Source organism: Lethenteron reissneri, chromosome 37 (genome assembly GCF_015708825.2).
Source record: "Lethenteron reissneri isolate LAM-NWPU_2019-01 chromosome 37, ASM1570882v1, whole genome shotgun sequence".
Taxonomy (NCBI): Eukaryota; Metazoa; Chordata; class Hyperoartia; order Petromyzontiformes; family Petromyzontidae; genus Lethenteron; species Lethenteron reissneri.
The window spans coordinates 1,366,309-1,394,012 of NC_083815.1; the positions used below are offsets into that span (position 1 = coordinate 1,366,309).

The 27,704-nt window shown below is 52.5% G+C and overlaps 1 protein-coding gene across 3 annotated transcripts in view; it reads right to left on the reverse strand.

The window, feature by feature from the left end:
- Positions 1-27,443, reverse strand: part of LOC133351397 (liprin-beta-1-like) — a 46,116-nt gene extending 18,673 nt beyond the window's left edge. The window contains exons 1-9 of one of the 3 annotated variants that reach the window (XM_061566563.1): positions 27,208-27,443; positions 24,342-24,406; positions 13,209-13,477; positions 7,576-7,662; positions 6,197-6,310; positions 3,796-3,888; positions 3,459-3,576; positions 2,772-2,827; positions 583-1,989 (exon numbers count right to left, since the gene is read on the reverse strand). In XM_061566563.1, the coding sequence (XP_061422547.1) occupies positions 583-1,989; positions 2,772-2,827; positions 3,459-3,576; positions 3,796-3,888; positions 6,197-6,310; positions 7,576-7,662; positions 13,209-13,477; positions 24,342-24,405 (2,208 nt within the window). In that variant the 5' untranslated portion in view covers position 24,406; positions 27,208-27,443. The remainder of the gene's footprint in view (positions 1-582; positions 1,990-2,771; positions 2,828-3,458; positions 3,577-3,795; positions 3,889-6,196; positions 6,311-7,575; positions 7,663-13,208; positions 13,478-24,341; positions 24,407-27,207) is intronic. The other 2 variants (XM_061566562.1, XM_061566561.1) reach the window with 2 other exon arrangements.
- Between the last annotated feature and the right edge of the window lie 261 nt (positions 27,444-27,704).

Sequence of the window (27,704 nt, forward strand, 5' to 3'; positions counted from 1 at the left end):
ACGCACACACAAGCCCTGTGTGTTTGTTTGTTTGGAAGTTGTTCTTCAATCCAAATATATTTTTGCCAAGAGTTGGGAAGGTAAAAGTGTCGCCCTGCAATTTCTTGTTCACGTCACTGCTGGCAGAAGGTCTCGTGGGAGCTCTCGCAGGCCTCTCTCGACGGCGTTCAGGCGACTCTTCTACGCTGGCTTAGACGTCTTGGAAGAGTATGTGCGGTTACCCACGCTTTACCCCACCTCAGGTGACCCGCCGATCGACTTCGATGTCGCAATTGTTCCTGTTCAGTGCTGACGCACCACGGATCTCCCTTACAAACTATCTGGGTAACTGGCTACACACGGGCACTTCCCACGTAACAAATAAACATTGAAATTGCGTGTGGATAGGGGCAGAGGGATCGAACAAACCTGCACCACCGGCGCATCGAGATTTGCGGCCGGGAGTTGGAAGCGACCTGCCCACCTCTAGACTGCGCTCCGACCGTGATTCACCACGAGATGGTAACGGCCACGGTTTGGCCTAAATGTTCAAACGCCGTCTCTATCGCAAGCGCGCGACCAACTCGCCGCGCCGTCACGCACCTCAGCGCCGGTGATCTCCGGGCTCCTCCAGTCCTCTTCACCTCGAGCCAAGGGGACGGACTCCAGCTGCCCGGTGGCCGTGAACTCTTGGCCTGCATGGGCTTGGCCTGGCGGTTCCGTGGTCGTGTGATCTGCTGCCGGTTGGTTTGTGACCGTCTCGTCTGTCACCGATGGCTCAGCTGAAGGGTTTACCGCGCTCGCCTGCACTTTGCCAAGGTCGCCTGCGTTCATCTGCGCTCCGGCCATCTCATCTCTGTTCATCTGCTCTGTGTCAATGTCAGATGCACCTATCTGGTATGTGGCTACCTGGTCTTTGGCGATCTGGTTTTTGGCTATATGTATTGTGGCTATATGTTTTGTGGCTATATTTGTTGTGGCTATCTCTGCTTCGGGTATCTGTCCTGTACTGATCTGGTCTGTAGCTATATGTTCTTGAGCTATGTTTTTTGTCGTTATATATTCTGTGGCTATATGTGTTGTGGCTATCTCTGCGTCGGGTATGCGTCCTGTAGCTCTCTGATCTGTGGCTATATGTTCTGTGCCTATCTGTCCTTTGGCTATCTGTTCTTTGGCTATGTGTTCTGTGGCTATCTCTACTTTGGGTATCTGTCCTGTAGCTACCTGTTCAGTGGCTACCTGTCCTTTGGCTATCTGTTCCGCGTTCATCTGATCGGTGTCAACGTTGCCTGCGTTTATCTCTGCTCTGCCCGTCTCATCTGTGTTCATCTGCTGCGTGGCTATCTCTGTTGCGTCCATCTGTCCTGTAGCTATCTGTTCCATATTCATCTGTTCTGCGGCTCTGCGTTCCATACGTCTCGGTTCTGCCCCTGTCTTTTCTGCGTATATCTGCATTGTGGCTCTCTCTTCCCTGTGTATCTGTTCTTCGTTTACGCTCATGTGCGTTAAGTCTATCTGCCCTTCGTTCATCTGTGTTCCATTCATCTGTGTCCCCTGGATCTGCCCCCCGCGCATCGGCTCTGTGCACATCTTGTGTACGCTATTCTGCTCTGTGTTCATGCCCATCACGTCTGCGGCTGTCTTATCTCTGCCTGTCTTTTCTGCACCAATCTCTTCTCTGCTCGTGTGTACCCGCTCTGCTCCTACCTGATCTAAAATTATCTCATACGTCCCTTCCGTTGCGATTTGAATCTGTGGTGCACCTATCAGATCTGCATCTGTCTTCTCTCTGCGTGCGTCTGTCTCTCGTCCGCTGCGTATCTCTTCGCTGCCCAGCTGTTCTTCACACACGTGGTTGTGCTCGTGGCTGTGGTTGAACGGCTGTAATCGCTGCGGTTTGATGTTGCCATACTCCGGGCGGTCCGAGTCCGGGTTTTCCACGACCGTGCACTCGTGCTTCTTGAGTCCGACCGTCTGCACCATCTCCTGCAGCTCGGAGATCTTGCGTTCCTGCCACGAGATTGAGTTACAATGTTGACATTTTCTTGAACTGGGTGAGAAGCGCAAGAAACCAGCAGGGGTCTCGGGTTTCAAGAGTGGCCTGGGGTCACCAAAATGACAAGAGCAGTGACGTAAAAAAAGTACAACAAGGAAGCAAAGAGTAACCAGGGCAAAACCAATGAAATGGAAATACAGACACAAAACAACTGCGTCACGGGAGAAATATAAACCAGGACACAAACGTAAATCAAGATTAATATTACAACAACAATAATTAACACATTCTTTGGGCCTTTCGGTAAAGTCACGTCAATAGGTTCAAAGAAAATAACAAAAAAAACTCCGACGTTTCGATCGCAACACAAGTGATCGTCATCAGGAAAAGGGGGGTTAGCCTCTAAAGGCAAACTGTTTATGAAGGTTTGGAGATGGGCGTAGCCCAAGAGTCATCAGCATGGGCAGCTAATGTTCATGTGGGTCATGGTTCTCGTAGAGGTCAACGGTGACAGACGGGTGTTGCCCTCTTGCACGAGTGGGGTTTTTTTCCCCAGGTGCTCTGATTGTCGCGCACACATAAACACTCAAGAAATTGGCCGATAACATCTTCATATCTAGAGGAGAGCCAGGGGGGAAGTTTGCGCTGGCTCACTGCCTGCCTGGCTGTGATTCCTCTCTCTTCGGCAGCGAGCGAAAATACTGCATAGCGGCGGCGCTGGGTTAAACGTTGGCAATATTATCAAAGCGTTGTGCAGGATTTTGTTTTTGCTGCGCACAAAAAAAAAGCTCCCAACCTGTTTCTCATTCGCTTCCAAAAGCGAGGCCACCAGCACTTTCATCTGCTGCTTATCTGTTGGCAGAAACAACAACAAAAACATCAAAACAACACTACAATGACAACAACAGGGAGAGAAAGTTGGAACGCTCTCCTTGCTCGGAGTGTTTGGAGCAACGCCCCCGCTTCGTGGTCATTGCCCATCATGGAACTTGCGGCCTTCACGACGATTCCTCAATCGTGACCAGTGGTGTGGGTGGCATGGGCTCCTGGCGCAAACTATTGACTAAACTACTACACTTTAGCGAAAGAACCAAAGAGTATGAATTCCTGCAGTCACGAAAGCTTCAAATCAAGATTAAACTATTAAACTAAACTATGAAGATAAACTTAAACATTGTTTTTATTTTACCAGATAAGGCCCACTGAGCTACGTTGCTTTTTTTAAGCGAAACTGACCACAAATGAGAGCTCAACGAATTGGTTTATCATCACCTGGGAATCTATTGCAGCCAAATAAGCGTGATGTTTATTCTAAATGTGGAGGGAAAAACTGGATTACCCGGGGGAAAATCCACGCGATCACGTGGAGAGAGACACACGCAAATTCCAAATATATAAACATCGTCAGGGTCGAGATCGAACCTATGACCTCCTGTATATCTGGCGAGGTAGTTAACATCTCGGCACCCGTGGCGTCCCTTACCTGCCCCACTGGGGTCCCCGTGCTGCCCTCCCTGAGTAGCGCCGTTCCTCCTGACGGCACCGAGTTTCTCGCCGTCCTCCTGGAGGCTCACTCTCTCCCGCAACTCGGCCAGTTCCGACTACGTGGGGGGGGGGGGGGGGCGGAGGGGGGGGGGGGCACAGGCAATAATTGTGATCATCACCGTCATCATTATCGTCATAATCATCTTGATCATGTTCGTCGTCATCGTTGTAATCATCGCCATTGTAATCTTGATCATCATCGTGATCATCATCATCGTCGTCGTCATCATCATCATTGTCATCATTGTCTTCATGCGACTGCCTTCGGGCCTCACCTTGGTCGACTGGAGGAGCGATTCGTACTCGGCCTTGGAGCCCCGCAGCTCCGAGATTCGCATTGAGAGGTCCTCGAGCTGCCGGGAGAAGCCCTGGGGGCGACGGGAGGAGGCAGTGGGGGGTCAGAACACAGTCCACACCCCCCTCGAGTCAAACTCTACGCTCTTCATGACCCAGCGCTCTCCTCCTCGCTATCAGCTTTGGCCCTAACATATTTATATTTTCTGGTGCAAGGTCCTTCCTGGACTCTGTGACGCTGCGGCCCCGCACCTCAGCGATGAGTTGGCACAACCCAAGCCGCGCGCATTGTTTGTATGTGTGGACGACTACCAGTGTTGTCCTTCCCCCCGCACCTCCAAATAACAACGTGCGGTGTGAACGAAGTTCAACGTACATACATTAATGCAGAGGTGTCTAACGCGTGAGCTGGTTCAGTTGCGTGCAGCCGTTGTTGTTGCACCTTAACAACGACGACAAATTTCGATTTAAAGCTTTCGTAACTGCAGGGATTCATCTTCTTGGTTCTTTCAGTAAAGTCACGTAGAAGGGAAATAAAAATAAAAAATAAACATAATAAAATAATTCTCACGACATTTCGGCCACAACGCAAGCAGCCGTCCTCAGGTGAAGAACAGGTCTGTCGGGAAGACAGCGTCTGAATGAAACACCACCAGGCTTGGAGCGTATATTTAAGCTGGGTTGGAGGGGGAAGAGCGCCTTGACAAAATAATTTGCATATCAAGAGGAATTTAGCATATTTATGGGAAATGCAGGTATGTGATTAGTACTACTTGTGAAATGCGTAGGAGGTGGGCGGGGGGTTTCAAAGTCATATTATGCCCGTGCATTATGCACGACACGTTTAGGTTGTACAGCATCCAAGAAGTGGAGCGTCGGGGCAGTGGTGCATTGCGTGCGCGCGTGGATCGCTCGGCCGCGCGCCGCTGCGCTGAAGCAACGATACATGGGCACGTGTCTGCTCATCAGGCGAGGACTTTATTTTATATTTAATATTATACTGGAGGAATCCGATAATCAATGAAGCTCTTTTCACAGTGGTCGGCTGGAGGAGGGTGCCCGACGCCACACCTCGTTATTGTACTCACGCGGCGATCTGACCCCCCCCCCCCAAAAAAAAAATATTGTGAGTCATCGAAGCGTCACGTTTCTGGAGCGAATCCGCTTTCTCTGTATTTGCGTCTGTTTGTGTGTGTGAGTGTCTGTGTATGTGTGTCTGTCTGTGTGTGTCTGTTTGTGTGTGTCTGTGTGTGTGTCTGTGTATAGTGTCTGTCTGTGTGTGTCTGTGTATGTGTGTCTGTCTGTGTGTGTGTGTCTGTGCGTGTGAGACCAATGCGCCCGTTCACTTTCCGCATTAGCAGACGTCACCAATTACCGAGATCCGTGCTCGGCAGGGGCTCGTCGTGCGCAATTGCTGCCGCCGTAATTCGCCCGAGACGTGCGCATGAGATCGTCTGACGTGCTGAACGCGCATTGGCATGATTAGTGGTTCTGCTCGCGAGCAAACTTGGCAGTGCGTTCCCGCGATGAGCGACGACTTCCACAAGTCGCGCTTCCGTCTCCGTGGCCAGGCAATTATTGGGGAGACCTCCCGGGCCGCGTCCGCGAGATTCGCGATTCGCGACTCCCAACGCCCGGCACGCGTCTTTATTTTTAGCGGAAGAACCAAAACGGGCGTCGTCTCTCGCGAGTGCTTTTCGTCGCGCTGATTTGCCAATTACTCAAATAGCCGAGGCTCACATCTGCGCGATGAGCAATTACTCGGTGGAGCCCTCCACGCGTAGACGCGGCCGGGCTTGGCCGGAGAAGTTCGGCCGCTCGTTGCAGAGGTTCGCGGGTTGGAGCACCGACTTGGCCGCCCTTGGTTGATGAAAGTCAAAGTTTGAACGTGAAATGTCCTGCTCGAGTGAGGACTCAGGCGATTGGCTCGTCCCCCTGTTGATACAGCCCTGGGTCAGCGGTGGGAAGTCCACGTTCCATTGGCTGGGCGAGTCTATCCGTGTGAACAAACCACTGTGGAACTTTCGATTTAAAGCTTTCGTGACTGCAGGGATTCATCTTCTTGGTTCTTTCGGTAAAGTCACGTAGAAGGGAAGTAATAAAATAATAAAAATAAAACATAATAAAATAATTCAGGTGAAGACCAGGTCTGTCGAGGACGGCTGTTTGCGTTGTGGTCGAAACGTCGTGAGAATTATTTTATTATGTTTTATTTTTATTATTTTATAACTGTGGCCCTGCCCGCAATGTGGATGACCCCGGACAGAGGGATGATGTGCTGAGTCAATGTACTCAACAATACATTGTATTGATTATTAATGAGAAGAAGAGGGAGGAGGAGGGGGATGTCGTCATCATCGTGGTCGTCATCGTGGTCGTCACCTCGTGCAGCAGAGTCTCGGTGGACGAGAGGCGCTGGCGCTGCTCCACCACGGTGGACTCCAACTCGTGCAGCTTGTCGTTCTGCACCTCCACTTGCTCGGTGAGCACGCCCACCTGCGCCGAGACAGAGACAAAGATCCCCCGTGTAGCCTCCCCACACTGTAGCGGGCAAGTGCAGGTGGCGAGGGCCGATTATAAAAGGCGACAGCGGGAGCCATCGTCGATGCTGATGGCTCCTACCCCCACCTCACCGGCTACTCATTAAATGGCCAGGGCTGGTTGGGACGTCACTCGCCTCGGATGTCGTTCGCGTAGTGTATGCATGTTTAACTTCTTTCGCACCGTACGTAGCCAACCGGAGGTGCGGGAGAAGGACAACAAACTTTACACGACAACAAACAGTTCTAAAGGAATTAGTTTTCACTCTAGACTTAAACGTGCTTGGCTCCAGTGGCTTGCTAATATCGGAGCGTTGCGGTGACCACCGCCGTTTTTGTTCGATGCTTTGCCACAAGCCGCTGCCGCCGCCGCTGCTGCTGCTACGAGGATGACCACCGGATGTGTCGTGATGGAGGTTCATGATCCACTTCGCCACCGCTCCACCCCCGTGCCGTGACGCGGCGCAGCGGCTACTTGATTTTAAAGCGGCGTCACTCAACGGCTCTTGGATTTAAAACGCAGATGAGAGCCACTGCGCGTTTCTGTGTGCGCTCGTTAGAGTGGGGAAGAGAGCCACTCATCCTCTTGTGAGGATCGACACTCAATTTCGATCCCACGTGGTCCTTTCAATCAGCGATCTCGTGGAATCGCTTGAACCCCCCCCTCCCCCCCTCAATCGCACGTGCCGGGGAATAAACATCCATCACTCGCCATATCCTAGAATCTCACCCAGATCTGAAAACAACGCCGACCGAACACAGTGGAACAACGCGGACATTCCAGATCCTAACATCATCAATCCCCCTTGGCTTTGGCATTCCTTGAGGACGTTGGTGGTGGCACCATCGACCGCATCGGCACGTCACGGGAGTGCGATTGTGGCCGTGCGGTAGAAACAAACTACGGACCACTGTGGGGGGGGGGGGGGGGGTCGCCACGTGACACCAACTCCCTCCCGGGGCCCTCTCGTGGCGAGCAGACCTCGCCGTTGGCATTTGGCTCGTGAATTGTGGACGCCTGAAACGTGAATTCCTCGGCGATTTGCGGCGCGTGTATTGTCGTCGGTACACGGCCACTGTGGCGCCGCTCGGCGTGGAGCAGACCGAGCAAAAGCTAAGGCAGCCCACCCACCCAAGCAGCTCAAGGGGGGTGGGCGGCGGGGCGGAATAGTGAGATCACGGGTGAGAGAAAGGCTGCGGGTCAAATGTTCGAGCCGGCACCTGCAGAGAGAGCGATTCCTGGTCGCTCTCGACGTGAGCCAGACGGTCCTCGCGAGCCGGGTACGACCTCACCAGGCAGTTGGCGCCCTGCGGAGAGGCGTGCACCACACAAAGAGACAAAGATACACCGGATTAGCCTTCAACGGAATGTTGGGGAAAGGGCTGTTAGCGAGCACCGATGTCGGCCGGCATCAGGGTGGACACTCCAGCTCCCAAGGGTTAAGTCGCCACTTTCGCTTCGTGCGGGGAGCGTGCGTGTTCGTGTGTGCGCGTGGTCCAGGCTGCGTGGGTGTGTGTGTGTGTTTTTGTGGGTGTGCATGTCTTTGTGGGTGTGTGTGTCTTTGTGGGGAGCGGTGGTGGAGAGGTTAGCGCACTGCGCTACAAACTCGGCGACCCGAGTTCAATTCCCCCCATTCTGGGCCCTCTCCTAGGTAGATTCAGCTTTAAAAATGAGTACCCGGAGCAGTGTGTAAATATCAGCATTGGGAAGACAAAGGCGGCCGGGGGTGGTGCCGGCAACCCACCACCTTAGTGCGGACATGCCGCCCTTCATAGGTGCTGCGCGCGAACAGCACTTGCTCCACCTGGCATGTGTGGGCTCGACGGGGGACCGTTGTGTGCGTGTGCACACACGGGTCTGATTGTAGTCAGGCGGTAACAATGGGACCCCGTGGTGAATTCTCGCATTCTCACAAAATGAGTGAACAAAATTCTCGCCGTGTTCCGAGCGCCACCCCCGCCGCCGCCGCAGCCCTCAAGGGATTGCACCCCGTGCTGTCAACATAACTCGAGAGGTAACTTTTGGAACGAATCAAAGCGGATCACCGCAGTGTCTCGTGGCTCTGTTTATGGCTCTCAAACCAGACCCGTGCAGCTCAGATGCAGCCGCTGATACAAACGCATTGCCAGCGCTGAGCAACATCTCACGATAACAATGCCTGCTACTGACGACGTCAACCTGGGACATCGTGCTTGTTCGTCGTTGTCAGCTCAGCGGGGCGGTCACCACAGACCTCGGGACTATTTGGACTTTCCTGTTCGAGGAAACTCGAACGTGTTTTTGTTGCCAAAGCTACAAACGCCCCTTTGAATTTCTCCGTGGTCGAAGTGGCGCCGATTGGGGAGCGATCCCTCCCGGTCGTGGTGGTTCCGTGAGTCGCACTCCGCCCGCAAAGACTACTCAATCAAAGGCTGGTCCGGTGACAAGTTTTTTGGAGGAATTTTGATTTATGTGTGTTCATGTAGAAAGGTCTGTCGTGGAGGCGACATCTCTTAACTTTCCGAGGGTTCGTCGGCACGGCGTGGTTTTCCACGTTACGTAAAATAAAGACAAATCAAGTTATATAAATGTTCTGCACTCTCTGATCTGTCATCCTAAAAAACTCATTAATTCCCCAGTCTCTTTCAGCGCACAGCTTCCTCCAGACGGCTTTACGCCGAACACTAAATGACATTTAACATTACGATTCATTTCAGGCCCTGCTCTGGTTTAGTTGTGGATACAAATCAATTCTCCAATCCACAACATCACCCCACAGCCTAAGCGTGCTGGCGTCACGGCGCTTGTGCAAGCTGCTTATGTAAGATGTGCATCTTTATTTTCGGATGGTGCGATATTCATTATCTGGAAATGTTGTTGGCTTTGAACGCCCGATAAGTAAAGTGTTTTTTCTAATTGCCTTTTGTTGACTCGCCACATGAAGAGACATGCCGCAAATCGCTTCTGCCTACACATACACTCAACGCATTCTTCTCCTCTGTGGGCAAGTCACTTAAGCAATGATGCTACTCGTGTAACCTGCTGCAGCTGCCGCTGTGGCTGACAGCTGTTTGGGTTTGACCCGGGCAGTCCGGTAATTGGCATCTGTGTTGGGATGGCAGGAATTCGATTCGCACCGGAATCTGGTACCGGCATTGCTGTTTGATCTAAGGTTGCGCTAGGGAGGCTCTACAGGAGGTAAGTTGGCAGACCTGCTGGCGAATGAGACAAAAATAACCTTGTAAAAGAATGTTGAGGATATGGCCACACGGTTACAGGCGACGCCACGTGGGGCTGGAGGAATGCTGCCGAGCGGCATTTGCACCGCTCGCTCTCGCTGCGCGCCCAACTCAGAGACGGCGTCGCGTGTCACCGTCGTGCCGCGTGAGAGACGTGGGGCAATCCTCCACTCGGAGCGCGCTCGCACGGAGCGGGGATGGGGGGCGAGACCGCGCACGTGGACCACAGCCTGCGGCCTCCCCTAAGCACGAACGTGGACAACGCCGCGTGGCCTTGTGAGGAAAAAAACAATTCTATAACAGGCAACGTTTCGGACAATAGCCCTTTTATAACAACGTGAAAGGGAGAGGTCACAGTCACGGTTGTTTTGCGTTCGAGCGTGGAGTCGAGCATGGAGTCGAGCGTGAAACGTGAATTGTATCGATACTTTTCGATTTAAAGCTTTCGTGACTGCAGGGATTCATCTTCTTGGTTTTTTCGGTAAAGTCACGTAGGTAAAAATAAGTAATACAAATAATAAAAACAAATAATATTTGTGATTTGTTATTTTATTTTTATCATTATTTCTATTATATTTGTATTATTTTTTATTATTTTTTATTTTTACCTACGTGACTTTACCGAAAAAACCTAAGAGTATGAATCCTTGCAGTCACGAAAGCTTCAAACATAGAATTGTATCGATGCCTTATATGGGCAAGCACACACCCAGAGTAACATTATTTGGACATGAGACACCTACTTAACGTTGTTATAATTCAGGGGGGGGGGGGGAGGAGGAGGGGGGGCTCTATATTTTCTCAGCAGGGCCCCCAGCGACGCGGCGCTCTCATCCGGACGCTTCCCGTCATGGTCCAGGCGGTGATTTCCCCGTTGGTATTTAATCGCTGTGCTGCCTTAGCCACCTTCCCTGTTGCAAAACTACTACTACTAATAATGATGATGATCATTATAAGTTTTGTTATGGGACGCGGTGGCGAGCTGCATTTAGCAGCATCCAGCGCCGCAATTAAAAGCGACTTTTCTATTTTATCCCCTTCGACGCCTTTCCCCGCTGCCCACGCAGCTGATGAACCACGCTGCCGATTGGGCTGTCAACGACGTCACACTCAACGTTGCGTCACCCTCGCTGACGAACCGGTTTGTGTGTTGCATATACACACATCTATGTGTATAAAAGTGCATTGCATATTTAACTATATGTCATGTAGGCATGTATAATATATTTATACACATGCTAGACAACGAACAGCAATGACTCCCCCGCTGTTACAATAACGTTGTAATTAATGGATTTGTAAATGTACTTACTAAAGATAATCCTGCGATATGGGCTGTGGTGTCGAATGGAGAAGCTCAATTGAGAGTGGGGAGAGTGAGACGTGGAGAGAGGGAGAGAGATGGGGTGAGTGCGAGAGATCGACAATTTAAAAAATAGATTAGGGAGAGAGGGGGTAGAGAGATGGGGGGTAGAGAGAGGGGTGAGAGAGAGGGTGGGGGGGGTAGAGAGAGGGGTGAGAGAGAGGGTGGGGGGGGGGTAGAGAGAGGGGGTAGAGAGAGAGAGAGAGGTAATGGGTAAGTAGGAGGAGAGCAGAGCGTGAAATCTTTCGTTCAAAAAAAGGGGGGGGGGGCATATAAAGCAAAGCATTGAAAAAAAAACGAAATGATGAACGAAGCAAAGTGCCGACTACACCGAACATCTTCTTGCTTCCTCTGATCGTAAAAAAAGAGAGTGAGCGAGAGGGATGGAGAGAGGGAGAGAGACGGAGTAAAGGAGGGCTGGAGAGAGAGAGAGCGTGTAGAGAGGAAGATAGGGAGACATGAATAGATCGAGACATGGGCAGAGGGAGAGGAGGAAGCGACTGGTTTTAGACTCAGGGGGAGAGAGAGACGTCAGGTTGTATGCACATTCTAAGTGTGTATGTTGAACTTATTTCGCACCGTGCGTAGCCAACCGTGATAAGCGGAGGTGCGGTGGAAAGGAAAAGCAACTCGACTCAATAAGCGGTGAGAAAGAAGTGAGTTAGAACGATCCAGACCGGTCAACATGAGTGAATTGGACCCATTCTCACCGGTGTTGAGACTACCCACGTTTGCGTTGCTTAACCAGGGCGAGAACTCGAGCGAGCCGGAGCATTAGTCTGCCAACTTTGATAAAATCTGGCTGTCGCCTGATGAAGCTGGTTGTAATTACTGGCGAAACGTCGTGCTTAGATTGTAAATGTTGTGGCTTGGCTCTCCAACACACCGGTGTGTTGTACTAGTGACGAATTGGCCACGTTCTGTTTACGTGACAACCCTTACTCGTTGGCTGTGTCGGGTGGTGGCGGGTTTTAACGACACATATATATTTACGCGATCGAACCACAAAAAAACCTCTATTATGGATTATATTGGTCGCGAAAGCCTACGTGTTAAACCAACTTTATTAAGTTTTGATATTTAGTCAGTATTAGGGGGCATACATGATGTGGTGTGCCGGGGTGGTCGCTGACCCGGGCAGACCCGGCTCAAAATAAAAGACCTGCAGTCGATCTTGCTTGGCTCCTGTGACTGTCTGTGGTCCGCGTGGGTGGTCGTGTGCTCGTGTAGCAAATAACGCACCGCGCTACGAACACGGCGAACCGAGTTCGATCCTCCCCCCCCCCCCCCCACGGCCAACATCCGTGATGAGCAATGGAATCCGTCCTGGGCATCTCCCTAGATCGACTCGGCATAAAAATGAGTACCTGCTGCGGTGTGCAAACATCAGCATTGGGGCGATGGAGGAAGGTGAGCAGGGTGGTCCTGACCACAGCACCCACTCGCGTGCCGTGTCAGCCTTCGCTCACAGCACCTGTCCCGACAGTGTGTGGCGACTACATGGGGAACCTTTGCCTTTGTGTGAACCTGTGGATCAGCGCAAAGCCACCCCGGTGATATGATGAGTCGCGTTTGTTCTCTTCGTGTGGTTGAGCTCTAAAGTCTCTTTGAGGCCCTGTGATTCTGACACAATCACACCCTGGATTGCGAGGCGATATGGACACTATATATGAGAGTGTGTGCACGCTCGTGTGTCTGCGTGTGTCTCACCGTCTGCGTGTGTCTGTACGCACGGGGACTGCTAGCGTAGCGGTTAGCGCGCTGCGCTATGAACCCGGCGACCCGGGTTCGATTCCCGCTGACGGCCAACACCCAGTGACGATTATCTGAACCGGTTCTGGGCCTCCCCTAGGTCGACTCAGCCTTCCAAATAAGTACCTGGTACGATATGAAAACATCGGCGCAGGTGAAGACAAAGGCGGTTGGGAATGATGCTGGCAACACAACCTCCTCATGCAGCACCGTACAGACCCTAATAGGTGATCGCTAACAGCACTTTCCCCCACAGTCTCCATGTACATATGTTGCACTTCTTCTGTATCGTACGTAGTCGACCGTGATAATCGGAGGTACGGGGTTAAGGACAACAAACTACAACACCAAAAGCAGTTTTAAAGAAATGAGTTTTAAATTTGAAAACGAGCGATCTTTGTCTTTGTGTTCCCCTACGTGCGTGTACCCGTGCCGCGTGCACGTGGATGCGTGCCGTGTACCCGCGCCGTGTAACGGTGCCGTGTGCACGTGGATGAGTGCGTGTACCCGCGCCGTGTACCCGCGCTTGCCGCACCGTGCTCGCGTGCAGCCAGCCGAGCAGCGCCCTCACGGTGCCCGGGGGCAGCTGCCTGCGGAGGCCCTCGCGCTCCTCCTGGCTGCCCAGCCGCTCGAGCCGCTGGCAGAGCTCCTCTGTGAGGTGCACCACCTGCAGCCCGGCCCACGGCGCCACGGCCTGCGACTCGCCGCCGCCGGTCCTGCTCGCCAGCGCCCAGCTGCCGGTGCCGCCGCCCGTGTCCTCCAACTCCTTCTCCGTGTGCTCCGACTGAGCTGTGTGTGAGAGAGCACGAGGTCATGGCGGGGAGCGGTGGCGCATTAGTTAGCGCGCCGCGCTAGCAACCCCCGGCGACCCGAATCCGATTCCCGCTCGCGGCCTTAAATTGGGACCTGTTGCGGCGTGGGATCTCGCAGTCATTACTCGCGCGCGCACGCAGTCACATTGGTGAGTTCCCGCCACGGCTGAACCCCCAAAAATTGGCATATGTACCCCCGGATTGCGCCACATCTTCCAGCCTAATGTCCGACGTTTCGCTCCACGAAGCTTCTTCGGTTTCTGCCTCTCAGCCGTCAGGCTTGGTCGCCGTGAATGTCCCCTGCGAGGGCCGGTGGCCTGTCCCGAATCCAAGCACCGCGCGATTGTCTCTCGTTCAAATTCGCCCTCCGCCTCACCGCCTGTTCCTCTTTGTCCCTCGGTGCAATTCCCAGCGTGCACCTCTTCCCGTGCCTTCTTTGCGCACCGTTCATCCGTGAACGATTGTCTTCGCGTTCCGCGTCAGTGTTGGGTTGTCTCTGATCCGTCATATCGCAAGCATGAAAATAGGTAACCCTTGCACGTTTAAAGTTGTACATCTAGCTGTTGTTCATCTGGGTCAGAACTCAGGGGGGGAGGCGAGGGTTAGCCTGGGGTCTCATTTGCCAGGGTGAGCTGGGTCACCGGCATTTTGCCTTTCGTTGTCAAGTACATTTCAACTTAAAAAGCACCTCGCCCTTCTTCACGATACACGAACTCTCCACGTGGTGTGTGAGTAAGGGCCATCACACGAAACGTCGCCTATTAAATGCATTATCGTTTCAGGGCCACGGCGTTATTGACGAATGTAATGATAATTTAGATTGCTAATTTGGCGCATTTCATCCGTACATCGCAATGCGCCGCTATGTATGGAAAGCCAGGAAATAGACATAAGCTGCAGGGTACACGACCAGAACTAGCCGGGGAGTAGAGGCCACGTGAACGAGGCGAGTGTCGAGTTTCTCGGATTAAGAGAAGGCCGGCGTTCTCTCTGAGAGCAGTGGTTCACGTCCCGTGTCCCGCGAGGCCGTGGGGAGTCGTCCGTGGTTCTGATGCCAGGACGATTTTTGGCACGCAACACCAGACGGTGTGTTTTTGTTTGACCGCACGGTTCTCCACGTTGAGGGGTGAACAGTGGCCCGGGAGGCCAGAACGGCTGGGAATCCCTGCCCTAGAAGTGGCCTCTCTCGATCTCCCCTCGAGAGCGGAGGTCCCTTCACCGCCAAGCAGCAGAGCGAGCACTTGCAGGGGCTGCACTTTCACCGCTACGGACACCCGCGACGTAGGACAATATCTACCGGCACCTTAAGCCTCCCATGTGTCACGCAGGCACACACCAACACCAAGAACACACAATCTGTTCTTTGCAGCCAAAAATATATCTAAATCCCAGCGCACAGGCGTGTCCGTGCGTGCGTGTAATGACTCTGCGGAGTGGATGCGGGAGCGCAGCGGCGAATCCGCGCTGCGCTAGGAACCCGGCCACCCGAGTTCGATTCTCGCTCACGGCCACCAACACAAGTGACGATCATCTGAACCGGTGTTGGGCCTATTCTAGGTCGACTTAGCTTCAAATGAGTACTTGGTGCGGTTTGTAAACGTCGCCACTTGTTGAAACAAAGGTGATCTAAAAAATCTAAAGTATTTTTTTTATTTTACCAGTTAAGGCCCACTGAGCTATGAAGCTCTTTTTCAGAAACGACCTGGCCACAAATGATTAATCAACGAAGTGGCTTATCGTGTGGAAATCTACACAAGCCAACTACTCGGACGTGGTGCTGGCCACCCACCCCCCTTCTATGCCGTGCCGGCCTTCATAGGTGCTTCTCGCCAGCAGCACTTGCCCCATCAGTCTGTCAAGGCTGTACTGCAGTGGGGGGGGGGGGGGGGTCGTCTTTGTCTAACGACTGCCAGTTCGCACGGGCGCGAGGGCCATTGTTTGTCCGTGAAACCACGACGGATGGACGAGCCGGTTTAGTTCCCCTCCAGCTGACACGCAGAGAGAGGGAGATAGAGAGAGATGGGGGAGTGGAGTGGAGCGGCGGCGGCGGCTCCACGTTCGCGCAGACGCCGATCCGCGGCCAAGCGAGATAATTCCCCGCAGCGATTCTCGCCCAGTGGCACGGTGGGTTTGTTGTTGTTGTCTCGCTGCTGGGTTCCTCCTCCCGCCTGTCCCCTTCACCAAGGGTGGCGGTGCTCTGCCTGCCCCTCTTGGAGGGCCCTTGGCAGAAATACAATTTTAGCCCCAATTGAAAGGGAGGGGGTGTGTGGGGGTGGGAGTGGGGGCGGCTGAGTGGGGGGTGGTGTGGGTTTTACACTTCATGAAAATAAAGCGAGCGAGATGACTCGAGAAGGTATGTCGACGAGAGGGACACGGTGTCAGGTTCCGAACGCTCCTCTTGGCGTGCCACATCCGTCTCGCTTGATGTGTGTCCTAAATCTACTCATCACGTGACAGGAATATCGGGTGCGACGACTTCGGGTTAGTATCATTATGGATAGGCGGTACCGCGTATTCTAGTGGTAGTGCCTTACGCCGATAATCCCTACTGCTAGCCAGCCTCGTAGCAGCGTTTCTAGAGATATCGAGCGATTAATGAAGCCCTGGATCGAGATGCGGTAGTGAGATGAGAAAGATGCCGACAAAATAGTGTCATCCTGTGGGATGAGAGAGAAGAGATTGATGCATTGGCCTGGTCATATTCTTGTTTTTTTCGGTAAGTGACTTTACCGACAGAACCAAGAATATGAATCCCTGCAGTCACGAAAGCTTTAAATCGAAATTTAATGGCCTGGTTATGTTTTAGTGTCTCGTTGTGTTGAGCAGGATTTGAATTGCAGTCTGTGTTTAGGGGTAGCCCTATTGTTGCCATGAAGCCAGCACCCCCCCCCCCCCCCCCCGAGCTATTTGGTGCCACGAAGTGTCTTGCTTGCTCATCCCTCGCGCTGCCACTGGGTGGCATTTCTGAGACGTGAGCTGCGGGATTATTCTTCATCAAGAACATCATCATCCTTGATCTATCAATCACCGCTTGCAGGTGTAGTAGCACCTTTACAAAGGGGTGGTGGCTGACCGTGCCGCATATCACCTGGATTTAAAGACGCTGTGGAAAGTAAGAGGCATCCAGAAACGTGTGCCCGGCATCAACAAAGTTGTGTGAATCTGGTTTCATGCACGCCGATTGGATGACACGAAATGTTGTTTGCTTATTAATCGTGTTAATAATTGACTTCACACCGACGCTATGATTATTCTGTGTTGTGTATCGTATAATGTTACGTCTAACTAGGACCCGTATCTAACAGAAAGAGTGAGTCATTGTTTCTAAACATCTGGCAGTTCACCAGAATTGGTTCAAGCGAGCGTGACTGAGTTCTGCTTCGTCTGCTCACATTATTCACTCCCAGAAGGCCATGCGACTGATGGGATGTGTAAAAACATAAACAACAAAATCTGCACGGAGAGATATTGGAAGTAAGATAAATCGTCTGCGTGTCTAATATGCCGCCTGTATTCCCCACAACGACACTCCTAATTACTTATGTGATATTAGATTATACGACTCGCCCCCAATCTTTGCTTTGAAATTACAGGGAGAGAAAGAGTGTGTGAGAATGTGATATCGATATGACGCTCTGCCTCTTCACACCTGGGCAGCCGTGTGTGTATGCCAGTCATCTCAGTCAATCCATGGCACCTGCTGGGTCTGGTTCCGTGACCTCCTCGACTCTTCACGCGGCCTCAGTGCACCCAGCCTGGCACAAGCGCTGTGGTGAATTCACCCCCCACTTAATGGGGGAACGGCGGTTGTCGTTGTGCGTACATCTGTGGTTAGTGGTGGCGCATTGGTTAGCACACCAATCCATGAACTCGGTCAACCTTGTGTTTGATTCCTGATCATGGGGAACGTCAGTGGGAAGTTTTGTCGAAACTTGTTCTGGGACTCCCCTAGATCAGCTGGGTGTGGCGCTGGCTACATCGCCCTGGATCGCGACGTGCCTAGCTTCACAGGTGCTACTCGCTAACAGCACTTGCCCCAACAGTATGTTAAGGCTATACCGGGGTACCTTTGTCTTTATCTTTGCATGTGTCAACCTGTGAAAGTGTGCTATTATGAGATTAGGGGCGTTATTGCTCATCTGTATTTGCACATTGGGGGGAGATTTGTCGCAGTGGTGAACATCGTCCACGATCAACCCGGCCACCTGAGTTCAAGTCCCGGCCACGACAAACATCAGTCTGGAGCTCCCTTGCCCGAACAGCAGCCCGTGCTGTCGGCTCCCTGCTCCGATCGCACCGTACGTAGCACGGCTGGCTACGTACGGTGCGAAAGAAGCTCCACATACATCCATGCAGGTTCACGCTCCTCCCCCTCCTCCTCTGCTCGTGACTGACAGCACAGGCACTGCACAAACCCGATTTGCATGTTGTAGTCCCGCAGTTGTCACGCCACCGTTCCCCACAGACGGTGTGCACACTCGCATCACTTACCCTGCCACGTCATCTGTAATAACAGGGGGACTTAGGGGATATTTATCTCTTCGCGACCATGTGTGGGAATGCGTGTGTACGCATTTGCTGGTTAGAAACATTCAGGCATGGCCTGCCTAGGGTCTATCCTGGGCTTAACCAGACTGGATTGTGTGAGGGCCTCAGGTCCTTGAAAGATCTGGACACAGTCCCATCGGTAAGCTCCTCTGGCAAGCGAGGCTGCGTCGATTAGGTCATGTAGCCCGCATGCCCAGCCATTGCATGCCCAGCCATCGCATGCCCAAGGAGATTATGTTTGGCCGGATGAAGAGTGCTTAAGGGGCGCGACACGGGCTAGAGAAGAGATCGACAAAACTTGGTACGGAAGGATGCGGAACTGATTAGACGTTCAGATGACTGGCACCAGCTGTTTCAAGATCGGCCTCTGTGGAGGAGGTTCGTGAAGGACGTTACTGGGGAGTTTGAGGCAGTCGTCCCCCAGTAACAACGGAGGGCAAAAGATCGACGCTCACAACAACGAGTAGAGCGCCGTGCAGATACAACGCGTAAAGTTGGCACAGTGGGGAGCTCAGTTGGTGCATCTGCCATTCATCTCAGTCAGTCAACCCATGGCACATAGGTCTGTTCCGTGACCTCCTGCTAGTGGGCCTTCGACACTTCACGTGGCCTCAAAGTGCTCCTAGCCTGGCACAAGCGCCGTGGTGACGTCACGGCAACTTAGTGATGAATGGCGAGTGTTGTGTGTGTGTGTCCCTCGAGTGGCACTTATCTGCAGTGAGTGACCATGTGGGCGAGTGACCGTGAGAGTGAGTGACGGCATTCGCGAGTCGTGTAACGAGTGTCACTTGATGGGCAGTGTGTGCACACTTATCTGCTGTGGGTGTGTGCGTGTGTGTGCGTGTGTGCGTGTGCCTGTGCGCGTGTGTGGCCGTGTGTAATGAGTGTGTAATGCTTCTGGCTTAACCCGTCTATCGAGACAGCTGCGCTGGCCTCCGCCCAGATCCCCGTGCCTGCACTTGTCCCTGCACATCACAGCGCGCCCCGTTGCACAATCGCTCATTGTAGGCTGTACGCAACAATAATAATAATAATTTACGCGTTTATTTTCAGCATTTTATCAAATGTTTTTTTTAACCAACATTTTCTTTCCTGTTCCTTCAGACGGCGATGACTCACTTTTCCAGTCGTATGAAAATGTGATCGTGCTTTTTTTGTTGTTGCTGCTCCTGCTGCTGGACTTGCTGATGGATCTAGTAAGATTTGGATATGCGTCATTGGACCGTGGGCTTGGATTGTGTAAGTGGCGTGCGTTTAAGAGGACTACCGGTCGGTCTTGTTCCGCCTTCACAGGGCGCGATCAGAACGAGAGCCAAGTGGCTTCTGCCAAAACTATGATTATAGTTTTTTGCATTGTCTTTTCTTTTTACCTCGGCTTATTCCGAGAGTATTATCGGCGTCTTGTCATTTGTGCGACTCACAACCTCCTCCTCCCCCTCCCTCCTCCTCCTTCCTATGTTTGTTTTACCAGGTAAGGCCCGAGCTGCGTAGCTCTTTTTTTAGAAGCGACCTGGCTATTACAAATGATAGCTCAACGAAGTGGCTTGTCATCATGTGGAAATGTATGGCAGCCAATTGATATAAACGCATGTTTCTAAATGTGGAGGGAAAAGCCAGAAAAATCCACGTGACCACGGGGAGAGAGACACGCAAACTCCAAATATACAGCAGCAGGCGTCAGGGTCGAGATCGAACCCACGACCTTTTATAAACCAGGCGAGGTAGTTAACATCTCGCCACGGCACCAAGAACCGAGACCATGGCCATTGCCCGGCCTCGTGTCACCCCACTGCTACTGCACATTCGCAGCAGCAGTTGCAGCGCTCAAGCTGCACCAACTTTTAAGAGACACTTCAAGGCCCCACCCAGCTCTTTCCTAAAGGCCCCTCCCTTTTTCTCAGAAGCCCCTCCTCTTTCTTAAAGGCCCCCCTCTTTCTTAAATGCCCCAGCTCTTTCTCAGAGGCTTCCAACTATTTCTTAAAGGCGCCACCTGTTTTGTTTTGTCGCCTGGCTTGTGAGTCGCCACAGGAGTCACGGTCCCTGACATCCGTGAAATATTGTGCGTGCTGCGAATTGCATTTTAATCATTACGATTATTCTTGTTAAGATACAAAGTGTCCCCGTGTATACATAAGGGCCGAGAGAAGGGAGGCTGACCGAGATGATTGTGGTGCTTCTGGGCAGCTCAACTCGACAATGAAAGCGCCGTCACTCACCCACTCACTCAGTCACTCACCCAGCCACCCAACCACTCACCTACACACTCACCCATACACTCACCCACTCACTCACCCACCCACCCACCCACACACTCACCCACCCACTCACCCACTCACTCACCCACCCACCCACCCACTCACTCACTCGCTCACCCACCCACTCACCCACTCACTCACCCACTCACCCACTCCCTCACTCACACACTCACCCATTCACTCACTCACCCACTCACTCACCCACTCACCCACCCACCCACTCAACCACCCACCCACTCACCCACCCACCCACTCACTCACCCACCCACTCACTCACCCACTCACTCACCCACTCACCCACCCACTCACCCATTCACTCACTCACCCACTCACTCACTCACTCAACCCACTCACCCACCCACTCACCCATTCACTCACTCACCTACTCACTCACTCACTCACTCACCCACTCACTCACTCACCCACCCACCCACTCACTCACCCACTCACCCACCCACTCACCCATTCACTCACTCACCCACTCACCCACCCACTCACCCACCCACCCACTCACCCACTCACTCACTCACTCACCCACCCACCCACTCGCCCACTCACTCACTCATACACTCACCCACTCACCCACACACTCACTCACCCACCCACTCACCCATTCACTCACTCACCCACTCACTCACCCACCCACTCACCCACTCACACACTCACCCACCCACCCACTCACTCACCCACTCACTCACTCACCCACCCACCCACTCACCCATTAACTCACTCACCCATTCACTCACCCACTCACTCACTCACCCACTCACTCACCCAATCACCCATATAGATGTGCGCGTGCCACCTGCCGTGCCGTATGGATTGGAAGTGCGACCACGGGTGAAAGGGAGCGAAGAAAGTAAACGAGCTTAGACACGCGCAGAAGGCTACGAAGAGTTGCAAGCCTTTGGATTCGACAGAGAGACGGGACCGGGGGAACGCACGTGTGAAAGATCGACGAACGCGCTCAGAGACGGCGCGTTGACTTTTCCAGAAAGTACGCGGGCATGACCGGGACACGGTGACTGATGGTGACAATGTTGATGATAATCACAACAGCGTGGTGGCTGAGTGTGGTCCTGGTGCTACATCGACCTGGCACGAGTCAGGAACGACGTGAAGGTTGTCGCCTCCGAAGGGCTCTGATGACATGGAACGTTGGGCCTACGTTGGAAGGCATTGATCCAACGTCTGTCCAACGTTGGCCCAATGTGGGTTGACGTTGACCCAACGTCGGTCCAACGCTGGGCCAACGTGGCATGTTTAATGGGTAGCGCGTACAATCAAAACACGTTACTAATGGGGCAATCGGGACTCTGTGAGCATCACATCCGTCCTCGTTCACTGGGCCCGTGAGCTGGCGTCGATGCTCAAATCCCGGCTGCTCGCTAATTGCGCCCCGCAATGACAGCGAGCGCACGGTCGCGCGCTATCGTTGCTGAGCGTTAATTACACGGGCGCGTGCGGGCGCGTGAATGTGCAGGACAGTAGTGCAGTGGCTAGCGCGCTGCGTTACGAACCAGGCGACCCGTGTTCGATTCCTGCCGCACGGCCACCAACGCGAGTGACAATTATCTGAACAGGTGATGGGTCTCGTGTAGGTCGACTCAGCCTTAACTGCGTAACTGGTGTAGCGTGTAAACATCAGCACTGGCAGGACAAAGAGGGACGGATGTGGTGGTGGTGGAGGACACCCCCCCCCCCCGCCCTCCCGTGTGCCGTTCTGGCCTTTAAAGTCGCTCGCTAACAGCACTTGCCTCGACAGCCTGTTGAAGGCTAGACGGGGGATCTTTGTCCGTGTCGCCTTGTGTAGCCGTGTACAGCGCGAGCATCATTACGAGCCCGCACTCAATGCTCGCTGCGCAGCCGCTCGCTAATCAAAGCCACATTTACGGGACGAGGTTGTTTAGTAATATTTATAAATTTATTTGCGTCTCTCTTTTTTTTCTCTTCTCCGGGTAAAATTCGCACTACGCCCAAGCGTCAGGCGCACGGACAGACACGGCCTCGGAGAGGCAGGGTGGGAGGGAGCTATCGAGGACGCCGTCGCAGCAATTAAATCTGAGCAAAGCCGCAGTGGCCATTCGCAGCAGCAGCAGCAGCACCTCCCCCTCCTCCTCCTCCCAGGGTAATTCCATCGCTAGACAAACGGCGAGCCCGGTGATGCACCCTGGGCTGAAATGTCATTCTCCTCGGCGGAATGCGCACTAATGGGCTTAACTGTGGCGACCGCGGGGGGGGGGGGGCACTTCAAATGCCTGAACCCCCCGGCACTCACTTCTTCTTCTTCTGCTTTCGTATGCAATTGTGAAAAGCAACAGTTTTTATTTTTTCTTAATGATCGCCCCCCCCCCCCTCATGTCCTCAACGCCGCGTCTCTGGTAGTGCGCTCCGACCGCGCGTCGCTGGCCCCCACGTCCGCGTCTCGCTGCTTCTAACGCCGCCTCGTTAGCGCTAACGAGGCGGCGCCACGTGCTCGCCAGGCACGGCCTGTGCTGTCCGTGGCCGTTGAGGAATGCATTTCATCCTTTGTTCTTTATTCGTGTGGGTCTCGTTGCTGTTGTTGCTGCTGCTGCTGCTGTTTTTGTCGATACGTATATGCGCAGAGCGGACGCGTCGACATGAAGGCTAATTTTCGATTTAAAGCTTTCGTGACTGCAGGAATTCATCTTCTTGGTTCTTTCGGTAAAGTCACGTAGAAGGGAAATAATAATAATAAAATAATAATAATATAACATAATAAAATAATTACTTTATTATGTTATATTTTTCTTATTTTATTATTATTAATAATACAAATAAACATTAATTAAATAATTATTTTATTATGTTTTATTTTTATTAGTTTATTATTTCCCTTCTACGTGACTTTACCGAAAGAACAAAGAAGATGAAGGCTAATTGTCACCCAAGAGCGAGACGTTGGTAGATGTCCCGTTGCTGTGTTCCGAGTGACGGCGGCACGCGGTGATTCGCGTCTCTCGGCGCCTCTGCGCTCCCCGTCTTCGCCCACTGAAGTGGAACTCAACACAATTCGTGCTGCTCTCAGCAGCATTGGTGCATCGGTGCTCAGCCCCTGTTTGCGGCCCTGCAGAGTGTGTGGTGACACATCCACATTCATATGACGGAGGGAGGGGGGTATATCCGCAAAACAACCGCAGTTGACTTTCTCCACACAGTGGTGCCTATTTTATCGACCCCAAAGGGATGATGATGATGGGCTGAGTCAACCCTCCATCGCCAGGATTTGAACTGTCGTCTTTCCGACTGCGAGCGGCTTTCTCTGTCGCTGAGCCAGCTGGTTGGTTGAGGATGCTACTGGTCTAACGAGGAGTCGTCGATTTTAACCGAAGCAACGTTGCACGGACGTGTTTGTGGGTGGGTTTTTTGTTCTTTCCGAGGAGAGATGGAGAGGGGCAGGAGAAAATAGATCAGAGAGGGAAGAGCGTTGGACAGAGCGGAGACAATGCACAAAGAACCGCGGTTCAATGCTGAAAGTCATTCACAAATTTGGTGGCGTTTGAAAACGGTGAGTTTGTGAATGGAGGGTGGATAAATCAGACAGATGGACCAATGGATGGATGGATTCGTGATTCGATGGCTTGATGGCGGGATGAGGTTAGCGGGTAAATGAATGAGGGAAGGGAAAGGATGAGAAATGGATTGATGAATGATGGATCGGGTGGAGTAATGCATGGATATATGGAATAATTCATGGATAGCTAGAAAAATGTATGGACGGATGTATTTATGGATGGATTTAAGGATATGGATAGATTGATATATATTGAGAAATATATGGACGGATGAATAAACACGTAGATTTATGAACTAATGGATTTATGAATTAATAGATTGATTTATGAATGGCTGAATTAAATAAGAATGGATGGATATAAGCTAGGATGGATGGATGTGAGGAATGGTTTGATGACTAGATTAAACGATAGATGGCTTGCTGGAGGGATGAATGGATTATTAAAGTCACAAATGTATGATTCAATGATTGCGTGAACGTGTGGCGCTGCCCACGAGTACCTGCTATGATTCCATCCACCTGCTGGATCGCAGCCGCCAGCATCCGGCTCGCATCCGACTCCATCCTGTGGGAAACGGGAGCCGTGCCACGGCGCCATGCGCGAATTACAGTGACTCAATAATTGTCATAATTAAGTACCAATATGCTTATTTATGCAGAAGAGCAACACTGAGTCATAGTATCCATGTCCAGACGGCTCCTGCTGCTGCTGCTGCTACATTGGGTGTTACTTTTAATTGCGGAGTAAACCGGAGCGCCCGGAGAAAACTTAAGCCTTGTGCGAGGGGACAACACTCTATCCCCGTGCAGATGGAACAGCTGGTGATTAGTCCCCACTGCGCTGCAGCGCCTTGTCCTGGTGAGCCAGGGTTACGTTCTCTCTCGACGCCCACGGGAAGGAAGGGAGTTCCCCAATGATCCGTGTGCAGTGATCCACCGACCTCTCGCTGTTGCCTCTACAGCGAGGGGTGAGTGGCAGCCACGTGCGGCATAGCTACCACCACCACCACCACGGCTCGGCTGTTGTCGCGATTATTAATATCGTTGTCATTTTACATTTGTTTCTTGTCCTGCTTTTTTTTGGGGGGGTGGGGTGGGGTGGTAGGAGTTTGTCAGCTAGTTTGTTTATGCTTCTTCTCAGTGGGGGGTCGTGAGTGGGTTTATGAACAGACAAATCGCTGAATAATTGAAAGAAAATTAGCGATGGGAGGCCCCGCGTGGCGCCGCAGGACGCCATTGGCGGAGTTTGGTGGTCGCACACGTGGACTCCTCTCGCGGCCAGGGCTGTTGGCGAGCACCTATTAAGTAAGGCCAGAGCCGCACCCGAACGCCTTTGTCTCCCCGGTTATGATGTCTACGCACCAGGTGCTGCACTCGTGTCAGGATGAATCGCCTTAGAGAGAAGCCCAAAATAAGTTCAAGGATAGTTTTGGAAATGTCTTGTGCCACTGCTGACTCGCCCCGTTTGGGCCTCATCAGCAGATCCAGGCCTTAGCCTGGGGTGGAGGCTACGCTGCACGTGGTAGCCTGTGACCCAGCACTTTGGACGCAGCAGTCAGGATTGGTGGATCACATACAGATGAGCTGTGAAACTCTCTTCGCGGGGAGATCGAAGAGCTGCCATGCACTGGCTCGCTAGGAAAAAAAAAGTGGTACTGCAATTTGTGGACTAATGTCCATCTGTACCATCTGAATGGGATAGAGCGTTGCCCCTCGCACACGTGACTACTTACCGATGCCTACCAGATGTATACACACGTATTAGATTGCCGATAACAAATTAATATATATATAGTAATGCAGAGCTTAGTCAATTGTCGGTCGTGCTGGCTCATCACCGCCTGGGTGCCGCTGCCTTCCAGCTTTGTCTGTGGCTCCTCGGCGATTGTGAGATGCAATTTGCATGAACGACAACACTCTGTAAAATAACCATTAAACAAATTACTTTGGGTTATCTTTTTGTTCTCAACAGTGGTGTCTTGCTAGACTAAAGTTCAGCAGGGGAAATGAGTGACCTCCTTCATACGATGAGCACGGTTGGCTACGTACGGTACGAAAGAAGATCGACGTCCATGCATAGCACCCATTTCTACAGAGGGCCCTTGCATATACACATGTGGGTAGTTCACCAGCTCTGGTACAAGGAAGACTCACTTTGCTGATGATACACTGAATGTTGAAACCAGTCCTTGCCTATCAACACGTGGTAGTTCACCAGCATTGATGGATATGGCGAGACAAACGTGGTCCTGAAGGTCGCAGTCAGTCTCGTGTGCGCACGTCTTTCTTTTTGTTCCACACTCGCAAGGAGAGAGAGAGAGAGCTCGTCTTCACGTCACGGCAAAAGCCAAGGCAATGACTGTTATATAATTATCAGGCCGCTCTGGAGGAGATAAACTTTGTAAAGGGAACACACGAGACGCGAGAGAGAGAGAGAGAGAAGGGAGAGAGTTTGAATTAAGGGATTTATAGCCAAGAAAATTAAGCGTCTTGGTATTACCAGCGCGATAATCATCCGAGCGCTTTCTTCACGGAACGCATTGAGACGCGAACACGAGCCAGGCTCTAATACTACACGCGCGTGCTGCAGCAGCAGCATCACAGACGGGAGACAGCGCTCATCAAGTCTCTTAGACTGTTGGGTCCAGACACGGGCTGTTACTTAGCGAGCGATCTAGTCAGGCCGCGAGCACTGCGGCACGGAGAGGGGTGATGTGGTCACCGGCATCCTCACTCGGTCGTCCTTGTCTCCCCCAGTGTTGATGCTTACAACCACACCAGATACTGAACTGATTTGAGGCTGCGTCGATCTAGAGGAGTCGAAGTGCGGGGGTGGGGGGGTGGAGGTTGGAAGGGTGGGGGCGGCGGGGGGGGTGAAGGGGAGGGAGCGGGAGACGGAGGCGCCAAGACCGATTCAGATGTCACTCGCCACTGATGTTGGCCGTGAGCGCAAATCGAACTCGGGCCGCCCGATTCATAGAGCAGCGCGCTGACCACTTCGCTCCACACTCAGCTTACGCACAGCACGTACACAGCAGATACAGTGTACACGCACAGCACAGACATCGCCAAAAGACAGAAGTCCCCCGTATAGCCTGAACAGACCTTTGGCGAAAGTGCTGTTAGCGAGCACCTATGAAGGACAGAACGGCAAACGACGGTGTGGGTGGCCAGCACCGCGCCCGGCCGCCTTCGTCTCCTTCATGGCGATGTTTACACACCGCACCGGGTACTCATTTGAGTCGACTTGCTCAGACATACCATTCACACACACACAGACACACACACAGACACACACATAGAGACGTGTGCAGAGGCACGACACCTTATAATACAATGCGTGAATTTACAGAAAGGCTGGCTTACTCTGGTCGGAGCGGTGGCGCGGTGGCTAGCGCACTGCGCCTCTTTAAATCTGGCGACCCGAGTTGGATGTCCGCCCACGAACGACGTTGTCTCCTCTGCAGACTTCGATGCGCGCGGTGAGTTTCCTACTGTAAACGACTCGTTTGACAGGTAAACGAGTCACGGCAGAGTTTGCTGAACCGCCCACGATACTAATCCAGGTGAGGCTTACCTGCCCTCATTTCCATACAGCGCCAAAGTCGCCACCCATAATAGCAGTGACACAATCGCACCTGACGTGTGAGCCCGTCCCTCCCTCGCTCCTTCTCTCAAATCCCTCTTTTCTCTCCCCCTCCACCCAAAATATCACCCCCACGCCCCCTCCCCCGACCCCGACCCACCTCTAAGCAGCATGGAAGAGGAGGCCAAATAACCCTCTAGAGCTCCCTCGAGTGGAAGTTGATTTCTTCCGGTAGCAGCGGAGCGAACTTGCGATTGCAGCGCTGCGCCTTTAACTT